The sequence below is a fragment of the Mytilus galloprovincialis genome, chromosome 4 (genome assembly GCF_965363235.1).
Source record: "Mytilus galloprovincialis chromosome 4, xbMytGall1.hap1.1, whole genome shotgun sequence".
Classification (NCBI taxonomy): domain Eukaryota; kingdom Metazoa; phylum Mollusca; class Bivalvia; order Mytilida; family Mytilidae; genus Mytilus; species Mytilus galloprovincialis.
The window spans coordinates 99804482-99826829 of NC_134841.1; the positions used below are offsets into that span (position 1 = coordinate 99804482).

At 30.8% G+C, this 22348-nt stretch overlaps 1 protein-coding gene across 1 annotated transcript; it reads right to left on the reverse strand.

The window, feature by feature from the left end:
- Positions 1 to 2115: 2115 nt before the first annotated feature.
- Positions 2116 to 17191, reverse strand: LOC143070881 (uncharacterized). The gene is made up of 2 exons (XM_076244991.1): positions 17111 to 17191; positions 2116 to 5073 (listed from the first exon to the last, which is right to left on the reverse strand). Exon 2 carries the CDS (start codon positions 4992 to 4994, stop codon positions 3000 to 3002), a length of 1995 nt encoding a protein of 664 aa, XP_076101106.1. The 5' UTR covers positions 4995 to 5073; positions 17111 to 17191; the 3' UTR covers positions 2116 to 2999.
- Between the last annotated feature and the right edge of the window lie 5157 nt (positions 17192 to 22348).

Consider the following 22348-nt stretch of genomic DNA (forward strand, 5'->3'; position numbering starts at 1 on the left):
TATTGTATTCCAGTCACGTAGTGTTGTCATTTTCTCGGTATTTTATTATTGCTAAATAAGCAGTAGGCTCACACGCCATGAAACCAGTCGTAACCAACCAAGTTTGCCAAAATTATCCTGTATCAAATCAGGAATGTGGCAGTTGTTATCTACAGTCCTTTTTATTATGTTGGCGTTTGCTTTTGTGGTAGGTCAGTGTTTCTGTTGTTCCGTCGTTTTCTCTTATAGTTGATGTGTTTCCCTTGATTTGAGTTTGTTACCCATATTTGGCTTTGCTAAATCGATTTAACGTTACAGTACCGAGTACTCAAATTGAACCCCTTTAGCAAAAATAGCAGCGAAAAAATTTTCTTAGGGAATCAGCTCTAGGTTTTTTATCATTTGAAATGCACGTCTTTCAAATATATAAATATATATCTAAATATTCTCAAAACGTTAACAGTAGATATCAACAGCTGAAGTGTTTACTTGAAACAATAAAATTTACGAAAACGTCGTCATGCGACGTCCACCAAAAGTCATCATTTAAAAAAAGAACAAATATAATAAGTTAAAGACATTCATTTCTTAAAATATGAATAGTAGGCATGGACTGTTGTCAAATCGTTCTAGATATTTGAAGATATAAAACAAAACATCAGTTATACGATTTTTACGGACGTGATTTTTTTAAGCATGGATGCAATTTGGATACTCTTCATTGCCAAAAAATGATTAATTTTTCTATGATTCAATATGGATTAAAAAATAAATTGTTATGACTATATAGTAAATAAGGATATACCTACAAAATTAACCTTAAATGGAAACTTTTGTCTGGATCATAAAAAACGTAGGTGAACAAACTCTCAAAATAGGTGCAATTTTGGTACCCTCACGCTATGACTTTTGAACAGCGGTATACTACTCTGGTCTTTATTCATTCATCCATGTACATGTAGTATTGAATCGTTTACCATTAAATATTTATCAAGTTAGCATCATTTATATCGTAATGCTATATAAAAAGCGATGTGGTAAAATTAAAAATGAAACAACAATCGACAAGAGTTCTAACGATGTATATAAAAGGTACTATTGGGTATAGTATGAGAAAACTCACGAGGATTGATTGATTATTGGTTGCTTTACGCCGCATAAGCACAACAAGGCTATATCGCGGCGAGAGCTAATTTGAATATTGTTTTACAATTTATAGCATATTCTTAAAATCAGACAAAAGGTCCTTCAATAAACTAAAATTCAAAATTAAAGCAAAAACTCACGAGGAAACAAGCTGTCTAATTTATACAATAAAAGTAACGAAAACAAAAATATGGCAGACAATAAACCAACAAAAACCACAGAAATACACGGGACAGGCACATAAAAATTTCGCGAGTTTTAACATGTTATCTCGAACCTGGAACATTGGTGTAACTGCACAACATCAGAACAAAACATCAACATCAGTTGCTTAACTCAAAAAGTAAAATCACAAAAATACTGAATTCAAAGGAAAATCCAGTCGGAATGTTCATAATCACGTGGCAAAATCAGATGTCAAAACACATCATAAACGAATGGACAAGAACTGTCATATTGCTGACTTGGTACAGGTATTTTCAAATGTAGAAAATGATGGATTAAACCTAGTTTTATAGCGCTAAACCTCTCACTTTGTTGACAGTCTCTTCAAATTCCGTTATATTTACAATGATGCGTGAACTAAACAGACATAATAAACAATATAGTCAAAATATGGGCACATCAGTCATCATCGTGTTACAATTTTAAAAGGAACAATTTAACAGAACACAAAAGCATCTATCTACAAACACATTCATTAATTCGCGTGTCTGAAGTCAGAAAATTATATACGTCGTTCAATGTTTATACAAACAATATTAAAATTTCACATGGGCAATGTTAGCATTTTTTTTTTATTTTTGTCATATATATCAGCAACTGCATACTATATTTTTTTATTTTGCTATCGAAACGATTTCGTCCATTAGTGACAATATGTATAGACAAATAACATGAATATGGGAAATCATGACATTGTTCAATGCCAAAATATAGATATCGACAGATTGAAGAACCGTAAATGTACCTATAAGCATAACAAAAAAATCTGGTTATTCTTTTATTCATTAGTAATAAAATAAATATGCATACAATCATATAAAACATTATTCAAAGATCAATTACTGTATTGAATTGGTCACCTTTTAGAATAAGTGTATTCAAAGGATCGATCAGTTCACACGGAGCGTACTTAGATTCACAGACTTGGTAAAAAAAAACATTAGAAAATAAGATTGTGTTATCCCGCTTACAATAGGTTATATACTGCCAACTTCCAAATCATGAAAGAATTTATCGAAAGGGTTTATTTAATTCGTTATCTCAATAATTTACCAGTAGTTCAAATATTGCATTAATTGAAATTCAAAACATATCCATTCATCATAATTATTTGTTTCTTATTTTCGTAAAAATGTGTTATTAAAATGAATAGCAAAAAAATGAGATAGCTCTATTTAGAAGGTAGTTAATTTGGTAAACTAATGAGAGCTTTTCCATCCACTGAAAATATTTTAACGTCTGCGTTTTATTTCTAGTTTTTATTTTTTATTTTCAATATTTCTTACTACATTTCTGATCATATACTACGTTATATGATAAGAACGCCTAATGTAATAAGAACACAAATGAAAAATATTTGATCATCTATTCGACAATGTCTTCTTCGAACTAAGACAGAAATTCCAATATCAAAATACAAATCAATCACTGCCTGACATATATAATTAACGATTTGAAGTGACATTTATGGAAATTATTATATAACTATCACATTCCGACACACTTCTAAGTACATACAATATAATGGATTTCATCTGACTATGTCGCTAATGTAAAAAAAAGTTTTAATTACATGTAATGGTTTGATTAACACATAGTTTAATTGATATTAGTCTGGATTTCAATTCTGTTTCTGTTTATTTTACTCATTAATATTTACTGAAACCTTCGTTGATGACACCTCCATCAACACTCCTATACGTCCCTGGCATTTCTGCATCGCTAATGGCAATTTCTTTTTCTCCATTTGGAAAAGAGATATCATCCTTATTACTCCAAGAAGGAGACTTGAGTGGAAGTGAGGTAATTCCGGTATAAATAGGAAGTAAAAATAAAGTCGTCAACATGATTAAAATCAATATTGCTCGTGGAATAAATAAAACCACAAGTACTCCGCATACTAATGCAAACAGAGAATATCCCCATAAGTGATGGAAACTAGATATAAATGGATTGCTATTTCTGAACTCATCCTCAACTGCCCTTTGAGGAATCCATTTAACATTCTTTGCAAGATTTGCTTGAACAGCTTTAAAGATTCTAACACAGCCAACCATAGCTTCTGGTGTAAATTGGAAGAACGATGCTAAAGTTTCTAGCAAAACATATTTATAATTATGTCTATTGCATGTTGCAAATTTTGGGAACACTAGAACAAGAAACATAATAAGGATAATTGAGGCATATCTATAACGTAAATGTACCGAGATGTGGATAATTACATATAGCATGAGCAATGGTTTCATTACCATTTGTCTAAGTGCTGAATAGGCAATGTAACTGCTAGCGAAATTCAGTGGAGATTCTGTTCTCAGTTTGGTTGCATTAAAGTTCTCTCCCTGAAGTTTCTTTTTAATCCATCGCATAGGCCTTCCGATGCCATTTTCCCAAAAATACATAGCTAATAAAACTTCTCCTCTGTTCCATCGACGTTCACGAATACTCCATGTCACAAAATTTAATGACGGAGCTTCGAGAAGGAAGACTGATCCGGCATAAAGGGGTTTTAAAATGGCGGCCTCAAATGTGTCGTGACTGAGAACATCGATAGGAACTCTTTCAATCGGATGATCTCTGCTTCCAATAACATTATCTATGTAAATTCGGTTTTTTAGCAGTGCTTTGCCAAAATAAGCTGATTGTCCTAATAATTCCATGACAGCATTTGTCATTGGTTCATAAATTTGCTGGCGTATTGTTTCAATATGCATGAATATTGTATCCGTAGGTTGACAATGAATTTTTATCGCTGGTTGAATTATACCCTTTTCTGGATTAGCAGCGGCAATGTCTAGCAGATCAAAGACACATTTTTTCGGAACACCAGTATCTCCGTCTAATACCAGTGTGTAGTCAAATTTTCTACCAAAAATATTTTTGACGTCATCCGAATCATAAAACAGTTGTTCACCTTCATTTCTAGCACCTTTGCCATAAAATAATGGGTCACAGTATGAGAAAGCCTCGTCTTCACCTTCAGACAGTAGCATAAGATCTTGATACTGACCACATTTTCTTAATACCCGAGATACCCGGTGTATTACCATAAATTCTCTGGCATATCGATCACAGATATCATGTAAATATTCGTGAAAGAACAATGTTTTATCTACATCTTCATACAAATTCCACACATTATCTAAACGGATGGGATCAATAGATTCGAAATCATCTTTTGCAAAACATGATCCTTCATGAAATAGTTCATCGAAAATGGCAGATCTGAATCGATCACGAACTTCTAATTCGTAGTCTTTTAAACTTTCGTCGCCCGTTGCACTTACTAAAACAGCTGACACATTCGGACTTAGGTTTCCCATGTAAGCTTCGTACATCGTTTCCATACACTCGTCTATTTCATCTCTACTCATTGCTAATAAATTGTAATTGAGAACGATTGTCAATCTGTCAGATTTAGCTGTTTGTAGTCCTCTTTTATCGCCTCCTATCAGAAGAGTTGCCATTGTTTGAGTAGGAAATTCCATTACGCTGCCTTGTAGAACACCAAGGACAACTACAATGATAATTCCGTTGATATAGTTAGTCCTTTCCCAATCCACATTTATAACGTTCAGGATAATGGCAATAAAAGCCAAAGACACCCAAGTCGTAAAATACAAGTATATTCTTGTTAATCTGTTCATGTTAATTCTGTAACGTTCTTTTCTTCAGATGTGTCTTCCTTGTACTAATTCCATAAATTTAGAAATCAAGATTCAGTATCTGAAAAAAATAAAAGACAACTATAAAAAAAATAGAATGAAGTAAGATGTCGACATTGAAAATAAAGAACAGCGGATTATCACAATCACATTTCCTGATCCTTTTGATAAGGGACTTTCAGTTTTAAATTTTCCTCGAAGTTCTGTACTTTTGTGATTTTACTTTTCTTTTTTTTTTTATCAATTTAGAAATAATTTGAAAACATTGGAAAAGGGTATTTACAGTTATCTATACAAAGACAGATGCGAATCAAAAGAATCAACTTCAGAAGAGATCAAATAAGTAAATTGAATTCCATCACTTGTTCTTAATCAATCACTACAAAAATGTGTAAGAATATCAACAATACAATTACAACTGGGACCGTGTGAAGGATATAGTGACATTTATAGTTTTTTATTTAATATTTATCACTAATTTAATTATTCTTTTTTAATATTAAATTTTTTATGTGAATTTCTCGATATAGTTATGATATGTTCGTAAAAAAATGTTGACTATAAAATGTTCTTCACTCCCGTAGTACGCCCATCCAAAACATAATACAAACTATGAGTAATAGGTGAAAAGTACAAAATCGTCAATCTATTTCTGTTTAATAATATTTATTTCAGTTTTACGTGATTTTGTCGTTAATTATATTTTTATGAATTTGGTAATAAAAAATAACAATAACAATGTTAATTTTAACTATCAATCACTTTTTATAACAAAATTTAGCTTTCTTGATTAATTTGTTTACAGACGCCATCATGCTGTAGCTGACAATTACTGTATGATCACGAACATGTTCCCTCTGTCTAAGCCGCAACCCAGCCTTTTTTGTCTTTAATGGCTTAACTGAATGTGACTTGTCATCGATTTTCGCTGTCAGGAGCAAGACAACGGGTGCTTTTTTGGAATCATATTGAGATAAACCCTCATTTCTTTCAAAAAGGATTTGTGTAGACTTTTAATTTGTTGTGTTGAATTTCGTAGTATTATTATATGATATTAATATTTGTTAGATTTCTGTATAGTCCCTAAAAGTAATGATTTTGTCTCCTATTTTTTGAAAATAATTAACTCGGACTCTTTAGTTCAGTCATGTTTTAGAGGTAAAGAATGTATCTTTTTTTTATCGAAAATTTTGCATTTTTGTGGTACTTGACCTTAGATAACTATAAAGGTATTCAAATTGTTATTTCAACGTAAGCCTTAGTTAAAAAAAAATAATAAAACAAATACCTTACCGAAGGTAATTTCAAAAGAGGAACTGCATACAAACTGAAAAAATCAAACGTTATCAGCCAACGGAACGAGTAAAAAGGAAAATCACAAAAATACTTAACTCCGAGGAAAATTCCATACGGAAAATTCATGATCAAATGGCAAAATAAAAAGCTCAAAACATCAAACGAGTGGACAACAACTGTCATACTCCTGACTTGGTACAGGCATTCTCTCATGTAGAAAATGGTTGATTTATCAGGTTTTCTAGCTAGCTTAACCTCTCACCTGTATGACAATCGTATAAAATTTCATTATATTGACAACAATGTATGAACAAAACAAACAGAAATAATATGTAATTTGTCAAAAATAGACTTACATCAGTCAACTGTCATATTCATGACCAGGTACAAGCATTTTCCAAAGAAAATAGTGTGTTAAACAGGGTTTTATTGCTAGATAAACCTCCCATGACTTATGAATTTTAATGTTCCTTTAATATCTTCCGTCTCTCATATACCAGTAGGATCCTAAATTGTACTTGATGATTACAAAGAAAGACATAATAAAAATATTTTTTTATATATTTTCGTAATCATGAAATAAACCCACACAATTAAACGTGTCTGAATTAAAATGACAAGTAGAAGGTTCAATTTGTATGATTTTTATTTCACAGCAGAGTCTTTTCCTTTAAGTCTTTTATTTTTGTCATATAAAGTTCACAGTATTATAAGGTCATATTGTGTACTTCGTTAATATTTTACACAATAGTTAAATGTATGTCATAAATTCTTTATTTCACTTGCTTGCTTATTGTGCCACAAGATGAATATATGTTGATACTTGTAAATTCATGAAGAAAAAAAAAATATAAAAAAAAAACATATCATAAAATAATAAATACCTATCCACAGTTAAAACTTCCTTTTTGGCTATTTTTTTATTTAGACATTCTTAACCAAAAATACCTATCCACAGTTAAAACTTCCTTTTTGGCTATTTTTTTATTTAGACATTCTTAACCATTATTTTAAACCACAATTGATTTGGAAGTATTTCAAATATTTTCTATTTGATATAAAGTAATTAATACCTTTCGATAAAAAAAAATGTAGCTAAAACTGGCAATATTTTCAATTATGTCTCAAAATTATTATTCAGAAGACATCTTGATTATGTACGCAAATTCTGTTTCACTTAACTCTGTTTATAAAAAATAATTAATATATTATAATGTCAAAATTGTTTGATTATCAAATTAACATAAACAAAATGTATTATATCGTATCATTAATGAAAGATTTCAGTTTATTTAATTTACAACTCATTTTTTTTTGTAATGAAGTATTGAAAATTTAAGTAACATTCACCTGTAAAAAACTCTCCAGAATCATACGAACTATTGTTTACGTATTAACATGAATAGTACCAGGAATAAATTACAATTCATAATCATCCCATTATAATTCTAGATTTTTTACTAGAAAATATTTGAATTTTGATTTGTACTAGGAGGATTTTGGGTCCTATTTTACCTCAATGTGTACTGTAGAATATCCGTTGACAAATTTAAACATTATTAAAAAATCAAAGTTCCAACTGCTTCAGGCCAAATTTGACGTTAGACGGATTAATCTAATCTTATTTAGTTTATTTTGGGTATTTTAAGGTATGATATCGCTGCTGGTAAATTGTGAGTCATTGAGAGTACTGTTTACTTAGTAGTTTATGCTTTGGCAATGACATGATCCAAAACAATACCTTTATTTAAGTTAGCTATCATATCCGATATTTCTACGAAAGATAATATCGATGTTTTGTTATTGAATTGAATCAATAATCAAACACGTTTTCAAAATGTCCTAGTCAAAGACCTAGGAGCATAAGTTGTATACATTTTTCATATTTATAAATTTGAAAACTATTAATAAACCAAGGTTCAAACTCCCTTCGACAAAGATAACCCAACATTCCTTGTATTTTGATTTAAGTCATAAATCTCGTATCGTACTAATACACTATCATTTGCTTTTAATTATTTTGAGTATGGGCGTTCCTGCTCGAGTTTATCGATATAAACATTTCGGACGCACGAAATGTATATATTATTATTAGCACACAGCCCTTGATTTAAGAGAGAATAATCGTAAACGAACTCAAAAATACGCAAAGCAAAGCATTTTGCTTACATGGCTGTACTTATAACTTCACAATTAAGCCTTCTATCTAAAATCGTTGACTTTTATCACAAAAGGCTTACACAACTTACCTTCCCACTAGTTTAGTATAGTGAAGGGGTAATAGTCTGGCTCAAACGTGTTCATTTATTTGTTGCTAAATGAGTCCGGGCGTCTCCTTGTGGGATTGTATAGTAACAAAACATCCTTAACTTCCGACTAAACGATACTTTCATTGCTTGATGTCTTTTGCCTAAGGCATTCGACTTAATTAATTGACAATATTTTTTTATGAAACAGTACAAGGTTGTCTGTTACGTCTTGTCTTGAACTGATTAATTACCTCTCGCTCTAAACAAATGACGTACAAGGATAAGTGTACATAAGTGAGGTATCTGTACACAAATATAGTCATTTATCGGGAGGGGGCGTATGAAAAACTACCATACCTAATAATTAAAAACACACGAGAAATATAAAAGAAGTAGTATTTGCACTTTAATGTACTTAACAAACATGTGTTTAATATTTTTCCTTATATTACTAACAATTTACAATACTGAAAATGTATTAGTTTGGCTTAGAACAGAGAGCAGTTTAAGCAAATTAATATATTTCAAAAAAAGCTTTCATATGATTTATGTATACATTTATTATTAATACACTCCTTTGAACATTTCTGCCTCTATAAATTGGCATTTCATTTGGTTGTTTCAAATTTGTCTATCAGTCGAATCTTCATACCGATCAGTTTAAGTTTTCATTTTCACATAATGTCTTTGTCTTCAATCTGATGACACCAAAATAGTCTGAACTGAAAATTTCAGCTTATGTTCTATTGGCTAACTTAACATTTTTTACTGAGACTTGATCTGCATGACTTAAACATATATAGCGCAATTTTTATCTCCACTTTTGCAGTTTGTCTGAATTCTTTTCTTGATTGATATATTCTAAATGTATTTACTAGCATAGAACAAGAGGAAACTAGTGCTTCCTTTTTTTTTAAAGACATTATAATAAATAGACCATTAAGGATACCTGTCGTGTTCTTAACATGGTAGAAAATGGTGGGTTAAACCTGGTTTTATAGCTAAACTAGTCGCATTAAAATAAACTGTTGACAGCTATTGCAAAATTGTGTACTACAGAACTGTGTTTCGTCTAAAAAGACATAAATAGTGAGAAATATTTATTAATATGATATACCATTATTCTCGTAACCGATGTACAATGATTGGAAGAATTACACAAATATACATATTTTATACATTCAATACAATATTTTTTCGAAAGCAGGATTGAAATTTAATGTGTTTATCCAGAATATCCCAACTATAGATTTTACATTTTAATATATTTGGACATTTTGTTTAATTTAGAAAGAGTTTTGAAAAAGATTTCTTTAATAACTACGCTTTTACTAAAACAAAATGCGAACCTTTTTTCAACCGGGTGTCATGGTTCAATACATTCATGTCTTCTTTGACTGTCCGTGATGTTAAAATACTAAATCCCTGGGATGAGTTTTAGTTGATTTTAGTCTCTGATGCATGATTTTTTTTTATTATTATTAATTGTTTTTGACTTTTAACTAGCTTTCAGTTACTGCAAGTACCCTCAAATGGACGTTCATGTCAATTTGACCTGTTGATAAAATTTGTAATGCTTTTATGTCATTTAATGTTTACTAATCTAAAGTTATATCTAGTGTCTCTATTTTTGATATATACCAGCTTTAATAATTGTTTGGGATGACAATACATTTTCACTTCTGTTCTCGTATTGTGATTTTGTAAAACAAAAATATGTCCGTTTTCCATTACTGTACATAATGCTTTTCATTTACCTGTGTACATTATTCTATTTTGTGGCATTTTTTTAAAGGTTATGGTTTACTTTCTGAAACTTTTTTATATTATCTCAACCCTTATTTTATTGATTTTGTATTTATATTCTGTCATACATCAAATTTATTTGTCCTATTTATATTCACTTGTTTTGGTAAATACTTTTGTATTGAGTTAAGCTATTTCAATTGATATTTTATAATTATGATGTTACTCTAGTGTTTTAGGTAAGGATGAATGTTGGTACCTATTGAAACGTTTCAACCCGCTCAGGGCCGTAACAACATTGAGGCAAATGAGGCAAATGCCTCATGTAAAAAATTAAAAAAAATAAAAAAATGAAATAAAAGGTTCTTTTCATATCAAATTGTTTTCACGGAAAGTGTCTTGCAAGAAGCATGTTCTCTTCACTCTCTGGTTTATCCCCTGGATGTTTTTCGTTATCCATGTTTCTATTTTCCTTTTAGTTTTCAGTTTTGATGGTCTATTGTTTGTACTTCTGTGTTCCGGGTTTGTCTTTTGTTCATTTATTGTCCTAATTTATGACTATAGTCTGAGCGTTGATTTTCATTTGTAAAGTCAGGTTTTGTAATGTTGCATGTCCACCGATGTCCAGAATTGTGCGAGAAATATATTTTAAGAACATGCGATGCTACTCAGTGGACACCAAAAAAAAATTGTCCTTTCTGCATGGATAATTAAAATTGTTATCAAAGAATACAAAACAGTTTGTTTTATTGTAAATAAAACTAGATTGCTGACATGGTTTGAATTAATGTAGGGTCACATATATCCAGGTATTAATTATTTGAAGAAAAAAAACAAGGTATTGCCATATATGACCTTTTACATTGAAAGGTTAGACTTGCATTAAGTCGTGTTGAGACCCTTTAACAGATAATAAAGGAGTATGTGGACATAATCGCACACAAAGTCAATGCATAGAAAAAAATACAAATGATCAATGGTCAAAGTTTGTGTTCCTGCTCTTCAAATTGATAGTTGCCGGATGGTCTTCAAAAATACTTTTAAAGAATCATTAATACCGTAAAAGATCGTAAAACAAGGTGAAGATGGTCCCTAGTGTGGACTTAAGCAATACTAGTACTTAAAGTATAATACTGCAATATCACTATATTTAAATCAAGTCGTAAAAAAATCACCAAAGTCTAATCACAATACCAGACAAGAACAGACAGACAGATACGGTATTAATAATAATGAGAATTACGATTTTTGCTTTATCCTACATATCGGTCTTTTAATGTTGTCTCTAATACCTAAAAGTCTTAAATTACAACGAATCTTTGTTTTTGCTTTGGGACCTGATTGTCGAAAAAAATGTCTAAAAATTAATTAAGCCGTTTCAATGCAAGAAAGAGTCTGGGAAACGCTCAGAATGCACGATTTTGCTTTATTTGTCTTAGAGCGGCCCCAGACCCCTCGCCATAAATTTTTCGCGGGCGAATATATTTTGCCTCACTATTAAAAGAGGCTAGTTACGGCCCTGCCGCTGTTTGTATCAGTCCTAAGTCAGGATCATGATATTTACTGGTTGTCGTTTGTTGATGTGGTTCATAAATGTTTCTCGTTTTTCGTTTTTTATAAAGTTGATTTTTTGATATGTTAATTTTCCAGTTTGAATGATTTTACACTAGTCGTTTTAATGGGACCTTTATAGATTGCTGTTCGGTGTGAACCAGTGTTCCGTGTTGAAGACCGTACTTTGATTTATAATGATTTACTTTTACAAATTATGATTTGGATGGAGATCTGTCTCATTGGCACTCACACCACATACCCTTATATCTATTTGTTCAAAGAAAAGAAAAAAAAACGCAGTCGGACATATAAAAGTGTTTATGAAAACTTATACGTGGGCTGGTGTTTTTACCAATACGTTAATCCTACATTGTTTATTACGGTGAGTTTGCGTTATAATGATGAATAAATCATAAGAAAAAGATAAATTCCATTCAATTTACATGACTTTGCAGGAGTGTTATTTCAGCAAAACAAAGCGTTTCTGAAGTTTATAACATTGCACATCTGCGTCTTACTCATAAAATTGTCGCCAAACTTATAAAAATATGTCAATACCATTTGTCAAATTCGTCCTGCGTTTGGGATCATATTTTAATCTACTTTCTTTATTGTGTCTATCATGTATTCAAAAATTAAGATAAAACTACAGTCGCACAGACAATTATAGTCATGTTATGCTGAAAGAAAAACATCTTTTTGTTATGATATTGATATAAAGTGTACTATGTAACTATCAAAACATATGTTATGTTTCAAAAAAATTTTTTACATAAAAACCCCAAATCCATTTTATGTTATTTGATAAAACACTGTAAGATACTGAGATTGCTTATTCTTCATCGTCCACGTAGTCATAATTTACTGAAGCAAAACGCGTAAGCTTGTCCCAACAACCCAAATATATCATACAAATGATAGGTCTCAAATCAAAACAATCAGAATTTGAAAAAAAAATAAAATGAATCAAATACTTCATAAATTTGTTGAGTCCGAAAAAAAAATTAAATTCTCATACCCCAAAAAGATGTGCAATAAGTATTTATAATTACCTACATAACCACAAAGCTATAAAAATACAATGGGCACAAAACATAACCAACTCAAATGACGGTCTACTTTTCCTGATAGAGTGTAAAGCTCTCTCTCTTTAATCTTTTTTTTACTCTGTTTAACCCACATGTTTACATTGAATAGATTACTTATCAATGCAATTTAACGATTGGCGTCTTTTCCAAATAGTGACATTCTGACTAAATAAGGATTCACATGGCGGGAGATTTACCCAGTCTAACTCAGTTTTGCTTTCATACTAATTCTACAGAGCGTGTTTAGGTTTTTTACATCTTCGTTTTTGTTTATTCAAAAGATATCTGCAAATTTTGAACATCGGTAAAATACTGTAACCTCAAATCAGATTTATCAAAACCAGACTTTCTATGTATATATAGTCCGAGGTCAAGCTGATGCTATTATATTTCTCCAAAGTATAGAAAATACAACCATCCATTTCCTGTTAATTTAATGATCTACACTCAGGGTTAAGATCTTGAGAATTGCAGTCAGTATCAAGAAAATATGGTTAACATATTGGTATTCTTACATTCTTACTTCATGTGATAAAATGTTATGCCTTATTATTTCTACTTTCTAAACAGAACAACATTGTAAACGAGTTCAGACCATTTGAATTTATTCTGCGTACGGTAGTCTGTTTACATTTTTCTATATATTTCTATCTATTTGTATATTGTTATCAAAGGTACCAGGATTAAAATTTAATACGCCAGACGCGAGTTTCGTCTACACAAGACTCATAAGTGACGCTCAGATCAAAATAGTTATAAAGCCAAACAAGTACAAAGTTGAAGAGCATCGGGAACCCATATTTCCAAAAATTTGTACACAATTTAGCATAGAAAGTACATAAAATTACATTAATGTTTATAAAGATTACTTTCTCCAGTTTGTATGTGCAATATATTTCATTTTGCACAGCCACTGTCAGTTTGAAAAATATTGAAAATGAGTAACTATCAAAAACATTGTAACTGTATACATTATTCCAGAAATAAAGCTTGTTGGATAAAAACATGAAACAAAACAGATACAATTTGTAAAATTTCTCTTTTAAGAACTGCTAAATAATCGTTTGTCAAATAAATAGATATTTTTTTTTTATCTATTTCAGAAATAAATTAATTATGATGACCGTAAAGTCATATTTAGAAAAGTACAATGACCTGATTAAAACATATGATCCGGACAAGGTTTTACTTAACCCTTAAATCTTTCTTAATATTTAAGTCATCGTGCTCACATGCATTGACTGTATGAAAGTAAATAAAAATCATTGCTTTAGATTTTATGGATATTGTAACATACCACTGAGCTATGTGGGATTCATGATTCCTAATAAGAGGTGAGTTTATTTCAAAACCTTTTATCGTTTTTACGAACACTAGTATAAATAATCCAATTATAGGTCGATAAAGAGCATCTTAACTATTATAAAGAACCAGAGATAAAAGATTTGTGAATCTCAGCTTTGGTAAATATAATAATCGTCTTCTGCCAATAATGCTTGGAAACAAAACATAGATAAAATAGATTTTAGTCACAAAAAGCATTATAGTTTCTCTGTGTTTTATAACATAAATAGAAGCAGTTAAAGTTTATTAACGTGTCTTTGAATTATTTTAATATAAGTAAAAATAATTTAACTTGATCATTGTGAGTCCAAAACTGATCAACTACTAGCATCAACGTCAATGAAACAAGACGAAATATTCATCTACAAGCATCGAACAGTCTCTTTTAATTGACTTCGCTGTATCACTTTCAAAATAAAACATAACGGCTTATTCATTGCATTTAAGTCAAATGAAGTTGACACTAGGGACGATAGTCAACTTGTTTAGCATTATTTTTGGTTTGAAAACTCAAAAGATAATACTTCTAACGTAAATAACTTTGACTACAAACGATTACCGATAAACGAAAACAACCACAAACAAGGCCAGTTAAGTGCAAAAAAATAGTTCGATCAGATGTAAAGTTTCATCAGGAAAACAAACAAAAAACACAAATTTCTAAGATGGTAGTTTACGTGAAAATTTCAATAAAATTCTTTAATAAGTACTAAGTAATAAAGGCATCATTCTTATTGAAATAGGAGATCCATATCTAACAACTTGGAAATGTACAGCCATACGAAAAACAATGGTTGTTTAGTGGGAATGTGTTCTGCATCTCTTGATTTTAAGGGCCTTCGTTGACTTTGTTATCATTTTGGTATAAATAGCAGTTCATTGCGTAGTAAAACGTATAAGATTTCAGAAAATAATGTTGTCTCAATGAAACAAGTGTGCTATTTTGTTACGCAGTATCTCTATTTATGTTTTCCTTACTGCACCATCTTATTTGTTAGCTTCAACGGAAAAGAGTTATAGAGAAGAAAAAACCTATATTGTTATAATTAATACTACAACTCAATACTTATGTCGTTATTTAAATAACCACCCAAGATTGCTTTGCCACTTCCGATATTATGTTCTTGAACTTGTATTACACATTACATCATGGTTACTGTAAGTGTACGTCAAGCTGATAGACATGTATTCCAAATTCATTAAAGTGGGCAAAATCATAAATGACATGTCAAGCTATAGTTTTTACTTTGGGCGTGACACATGGGTAGACCGCAAAACCATAATATCTCATAAATGGGAAGTTAAAAACATTATGTTAATATTCATTCATCAATAGACGAATTTAATGGTATTATTTGGTGCGGTTTCAATTTGGTATGGATTTGATTATTTTCGTATCTTCTTTTCGTTGAATTTTAATAATTTTGTCATCAAAATTCGTTTATGCTTTGTCTTATATCCAGTAGACTATCAACCCTGTGATAAAGAGAAAATTAAAGGACACATTTGCATAAGAACTATTCCAAAGGGACTGTCCAATTTGAATTTTTCTTGGAGTTTGGTATTTTTTCCAAATGATTAAAAGGTGGCTAACCTACAAGGGCTTTCCATACAAGAGCAAACTATGAAGACATAAAGAATAGTTCAATAAATCTGTGAATTTTTATTAATGCACATGTGAATATACTTGACAAATTACACCATATATCTTTAATTACATGCGTATAAATTTGTTCTTTTGAATAACCCTTCTCAGAGATTGTGAGTGCGAATTTGAAGCGAACGTACCATAAACTCCAAAACCTAGAGATATTTTTTATGAAGCAAACAATAATATTCCACCTTCTTATACATGTAAAATATTTTTGATACCTAATTTGGTGATAATGCACTTATATTCAATAACGAAGGCAAGCATTTGTATTACAAAATTTCTGTGTAATTAATTCAGAAGTCATAATTTTGCTCCAAATGCTATATGTATACAGAGAGAAAGAGAAAAATCATAACGACTTTGGTAGATGCAACACACGTTTGGCCTACAAAACTGTAAGCCTTGTATGTTTTAGGACTTTTTCAAAGCATGTGGCTTTCAATAGTATTTTGGACATTATATTGCCAAAAACCAACAATCTTTGATCTGGCTGTTTTGGAGACTAGTAGTTTTCAAAGGGACCAGATTTATAATTAAGACCGATACTTCAATATACCAGTCAACAACAAAATGACTGTCATGAATGTTTTAATTACTGCCAATGTAAAACAGAATTGTGTTTACATGTATGAAATAATAAAAGGCGTTATAGCATGAACTTAAAGAAGTAAGAAATTACGCTTTTTTTAAATTACATTTAGGGTTACTACTACTACTGAGGTTGAAAAATAACAATTTTAAAATACAGTAAATCATGAAAGTTGTACGCTTCAATTTACGTGAATGGACTGCCATAAAATAACTATGTATATTTAGTATGTGTATTTTGTGGTAATTAGTTTTCATTTGTGATTTATAATGATAGTGATTATTTGAAAGTCGCATGAATATCTCTGTATCAGGAAGAACTAAAATAATTCGATGTTTTATATAACATTTATGCTATATATTTCGGAATGATTGTGTGAGATACGAAGGACGTTAGTTTTATCTTCACATTGTGACTGTAAGAGAACAAAAAATATATAAAAGTAGAAAAGAAATAAAGTCTAAATTGGGAGCAAATGGTTAACGATTTAATTAAGGGTTCAATGGCGATAATAGTGTAATTATCTCAAATCTCGCTCAAAGACTATTTCAAAAGTTCAAAAACATAAAGAAACTTACCATGTTTCGACTTTGTGGTATATGCTATACATTTCTCTCAAATTTAGATACGGTCTTACAATTTGACATGATTTCCCATCAGTTTGATATTACACGTATGTATGTATATTGGTACGCCTTTTGTTGATTAGATCAATCACTTATTTATTACCACACCTTTTGTTTTATTGATATCATTGTCATGAGCTAATAGTAATGAAATTTGAGGTTTTTTGTAATGTATTTTTACGTAGACGGATCAAAACTGTCCCTATTGTTAACAAAGTAAACATAATTGTGTGTTAGTTTTATGTAGTTTATAATGCAAAACCACAGCCAGTACATCATATTTACAACCTTAAATGTTACCAGGTGAAGATCTATAGTATATATTGTATGAATAAATGACATACAAATAACACTTTATAAATCTCGTTAGCGAGCTCGTTAGTCCATAGAGCCTTTTTTATTTTTTTTTTATCTATATCAGAAACGTTACACCCAAACAGTTGAAAGCGGAAACTGAATAAACATCTGAAAACGTAATAATTAATGCAACCAAAAGGAACCTAAAAATATTAGCCCAATTAATCAAAGGTAAATTTTGTCTTGACCAAGTACTAGCAAATAAAAATAACATTTTAATATGACAGTTGATATCCATTCGTCTGATGTGTTAGAGCTTTTGATTTTTCAATTTGATGAGGAACTTTCCATTTTGAATTTTCCTCTAAGTTCAGTATTTTTGTGATTTTACTTTTTACCTTCTTCAAAAACTCAAACATCCAAAAACTAAATCGTGTCATTGTTATGCATTCTAATCTTGTTCTTGTAAACATCCTCATGTTATTCATCTTACTATATGTTAAAAAGAAATAGATATGTCTGTTAAATTATATAACTTGCAGTTTATGTAGAGAGAAATATTCATGATAGTGCCTATAAAAGTAAGTGATGTGTAAATACGTAAATGCTTGATGAACTATATAACCATAAGGTACATAAAAAGCATAATTCATCTATGGTCAACATTACCAAAGGGAGTTTTAACATTAGTTTCTTAATGATTTCTTATTTTTTTCAACGGGGAATTTAAGAATAACATGTTAGAAACATGTCAGACAGACACACTGGTTTCTCATATATATGATATATTAGAATGTATAGTGTACAGCTAATTACAACATATAAATAAATATGTTCTCTCAAACTTACATATCAATCAGAACAATTCTAACGAATGTAGTGTATAAACTTCATAAATATAGTCTGAGAAAAACCCAACCGTGAGCAATGCCAAAATATAGGAACATACATTCGACAGGATGTAGAACCATAAATTACCATAACTAAATAGCAATGCATATTTTGTAATGTTTTGAATTATTGAAAACATATTAAGAAGTTTTTATACCAATGAATAATATGCAAACATCTTATTTCGGTTGAATAGATATATTTTTAAGAATAACTTTACTGTCATACAAGTGAGAGGTTTAGCTAGGTATAAAACCAGATTTAATGCACCATTTTCTACATAAGAAAATGCCTGTACCAAGTCAGGAATATGACAGTTGTTATCCATTCGTTTGATGTGTTTGAGCTTTTGATTTTGTCCAATGCTTAATGAGACTTTCTGTTTAGAACTTTCCTCTGAGTTCGGTATTTTTTTTATTTTACTTTTTAGTACAAAGTTGATACTAAGTATTAGTTTCTTTAATAACAGTTCAGCAACTAGTTAAAAGTTAATGGACAATTATTAGTTATACAACACTATATGCGAAAATTGCAGTTGTTATCAAATATTCCTTTTCTATGTATATTGGCATTTGTTTTTGTTGCTTTTTCCCTTATAGTTGATGTGTTTCCCTCAGTTTTACTTTGTAACCCGGATTGGATACTTTTGACAGCGGTATACTACTTTTGCCTTTATTTACTATAGAAGCCTCGATGAGACAATACATGACCTCAGTGTTAGTGGAGTTAATTCGTCCTATACTTACTACTTAGGGATTTCCAATGCTTATATTATACCTTAAGTTGGGATATGGCTTCATTGTTTACTTCTTGACTCTCTTTTGAGCGAATGGCTTTGAAAGTATAAGAATTTCGTCACAACTTCCTTGTAGTATTAACGTTGAATAAATTCCTCGTTTATTAAACTAATTGATTTGTGGCAGTAAAAATGACTTCAGGTTTATCAACTTTTCAAGTAGGGTGGGATATATCCACCAAGTATATTACAACCTGTATTGACCACTTGAATGAATATATAAGAAAAAACAACATATTTTACCAGACTAATAAGAACAAATATTAAACGATAACAAATTTTAAAGTTTCTCCAATTATTTGATTGTCCTATTCATTTTTGTTCTCAGAGAGTTTTTGATGAAGATGTAGCAGGAAAACGGCATCGAATTAAGTTAGAGGTGTTTTTTTTTTTTTTTTTTTGTACTTAGTTAATAGCGCAACTGAACTGAACATGTTCTTAAGTAATGTATTTACTGATAATTTTACTGACTTTTAATAAAAACTAGGTTCACGCGCCTTTTTAAAACTAATGTGATGACATCCTCCCTGGACCTTTTAGGTAAGGTCTATGTAAAAGCTTATTTAGTTAGGTTCATTTCACCATTTTCTAAATAAGAAAATGCCTGTTCCAAGTCACGAATATGACAGTTGCTCTCCATTCGTTTGATGTGTTTGAGAATTTTATTTTGCCATTTGATTGGGGATTTTCCGTTTTCATGTGAACTTGGTAAAAATGGTATTTTTCAGGATTTTATTTCAATTTGTTATTGGAATTACTTTATCTTAAAAATTCATGTGAACTTCACGTAAAAAAAAAAAATTATGTGATTTCCATGTCAAATTCACGTGAAACTCACATAAACTGATTTCGTGTGAGTTTTACGTATAATCTCATTTGAGGTAAAATTCGCGTAACATTCACATGAAATTGAAATTCACGTGAAATTTGCCTGTGTAAATTAAGGGACGACATCAAAAGTTCAATGAAGGATAAAAAAACTTAATTCACATAGTTTTTTCACCGACCCCCCCCCCCCCCCCCTCTCTTAACTTAATTTAGGAAAAATTGATTGACCAATAGGAATATATGTAAAATCGACTTTAGATTAACAAAATTTGCAGCAATGTTGACCCCCCAACCCCCCCCAACTCCCACCCCCAAACTATTTGATTTAAGTTTTTTTTTATCCTACATCGATCTTTTGATGTCAAGGTGGATGCAAACATGTATATTTTGTGCATTCAAAATGTGTATAATTTGTCTACTTAGATACTATGAAAAATGACCTCTGCCTCTGCGGTTGTGACAATATTCAGCAAAATTTTTTTTTTATTTATGAAATTACTGTTTTGTTAGTTGAGTATCAAGTTTCTGATCTTATTTTTATCAAATATTGATAAATATAGCTTGGTTTTGATTCCGAATGACTGCAAAGTAGTTGTTTTTTAGATGCTAAACAGTTCCTCAAAATGTACGGGAAATCTTATTTACTTGGTTGCCATGGCATGTATTTATTACTATTCATTCCAACTTCAAGATATCTAAGAAACTTTATAAGATATCATATATAGTTTATGAGATATCTTATATAGTTTATGAGATATCTTATATAGTTTATCAGCCTATCTCATACTAAACCGGGTATCTTATATTTGTTTTGTCATATATATTAAAACTATAAGAGATATCTTTTGAATGGGGCCATTCCAAGTTCTCTTGAGACGACCATATAAGATATCATATAAACTATATAGGATATCTCATTAACAATAAAATATATCTCATAAACTATACGGTATAAGAAACGATCTTTGACTAGCGGATGTCTTAAAGTTGGAATAAATAGTAAAAAAATACACGAAAGCGTATGCATTTTTGAATATTATGAATGGGTTTCTTCCGAGACGACAAATTTCAACTTACTTATTTTCAAAATCAATCTGTTCCTATTGTATCCTACAGTTACACCAAAACCATTGCACCTAAAATATTTAACTATAAACAAGCATTGCAGGACCTTGACTTAGAACAATACTTAAAAAGCCCTCCGACATGTGACTGTTCCCACTCGCCTTATAATTACAGCCCCTCTGGTCATGTTATACTGGAGATCTAAACATAATTCAACATGAAAATCTCCGAAAGGTGATTTCTCATGGTCCTAAGTTTAGAGAACCCCAACACATCAATTGGAACCATAACTTCAAAATAATTATGGATTCCATTGAGGACTACGCCAGAGCATGGGCTAAACGAGAAGAAGTTGAACTGGACACTTTGTCAGAATGGGTTAAAACTATCAGGTCTCTGATAAAACGTCGCATTCACAAGTTGAAAAACTGTGTTAACGATCGACCAAAGTCCATTTTCAGAGACAAAGAGGCCATGAAATGTCTATCATCTCTTCATGATACGTATGTTGTTGTTCCTGCGGACAAAGCTTCAAATAATATTGTCTTTGTATGTAAATCGTATTACTACGAATGTCTTGTAAAAGAATTGGGTATAAAGGAGCACTCAGGTAATCCCACATACAAAGACATATCATTTGACAAGGATGAGATTTTAGCAAATCATAAGTCCTTCATGGCTTCCATAAACATTACATTGAACACCAAATCGGAGGACTTACCTTGTTTGTATTGGATACCAAAGCTTCATAAAATTCCGTACAAACAACGGTATATTGCTGGCTCATCTTCATGTTCCACTAAAGAATTGTCCATTAGATTGACTAAAATTTTATCCGCAGTGAAAGAGGGTCTTCAGAAATACTGTGAAACTGTTTACTCGCGTAGTGGTATTAACCATATGTGGATTCTTAAAAATTCTAAAGAACTTCTAGACAATTTTAAATCTCGGTCTATTTCTGAAATTAGTTCTATCAAAACTTTTGATTTTTCAACCCTGTATACCACCATTCCCCATGTGAAATTGAAAAATCGCCTAAAAGAAATAATCCACAATGCCTTTCAACATAAAAATGGTAGCATACGCTATAAATTTATTACTTTGGGATTTCATAAGGCATATTTCGTTAATAGTGACAAACAAAAAGGTAAAACCTGCTACACAAAAGAACAAGTGGTCAGTATGCTGGAGTTTCTTATCGACAACATATTTGTTGAGTTTGGAGGTAGACTTTTTCAACAAACTGTCGGCATTCCTATGGGAACGAACTGCGCGCCTCTCCTTGCTGACCTCTTCTTGTTTTCATATGAATC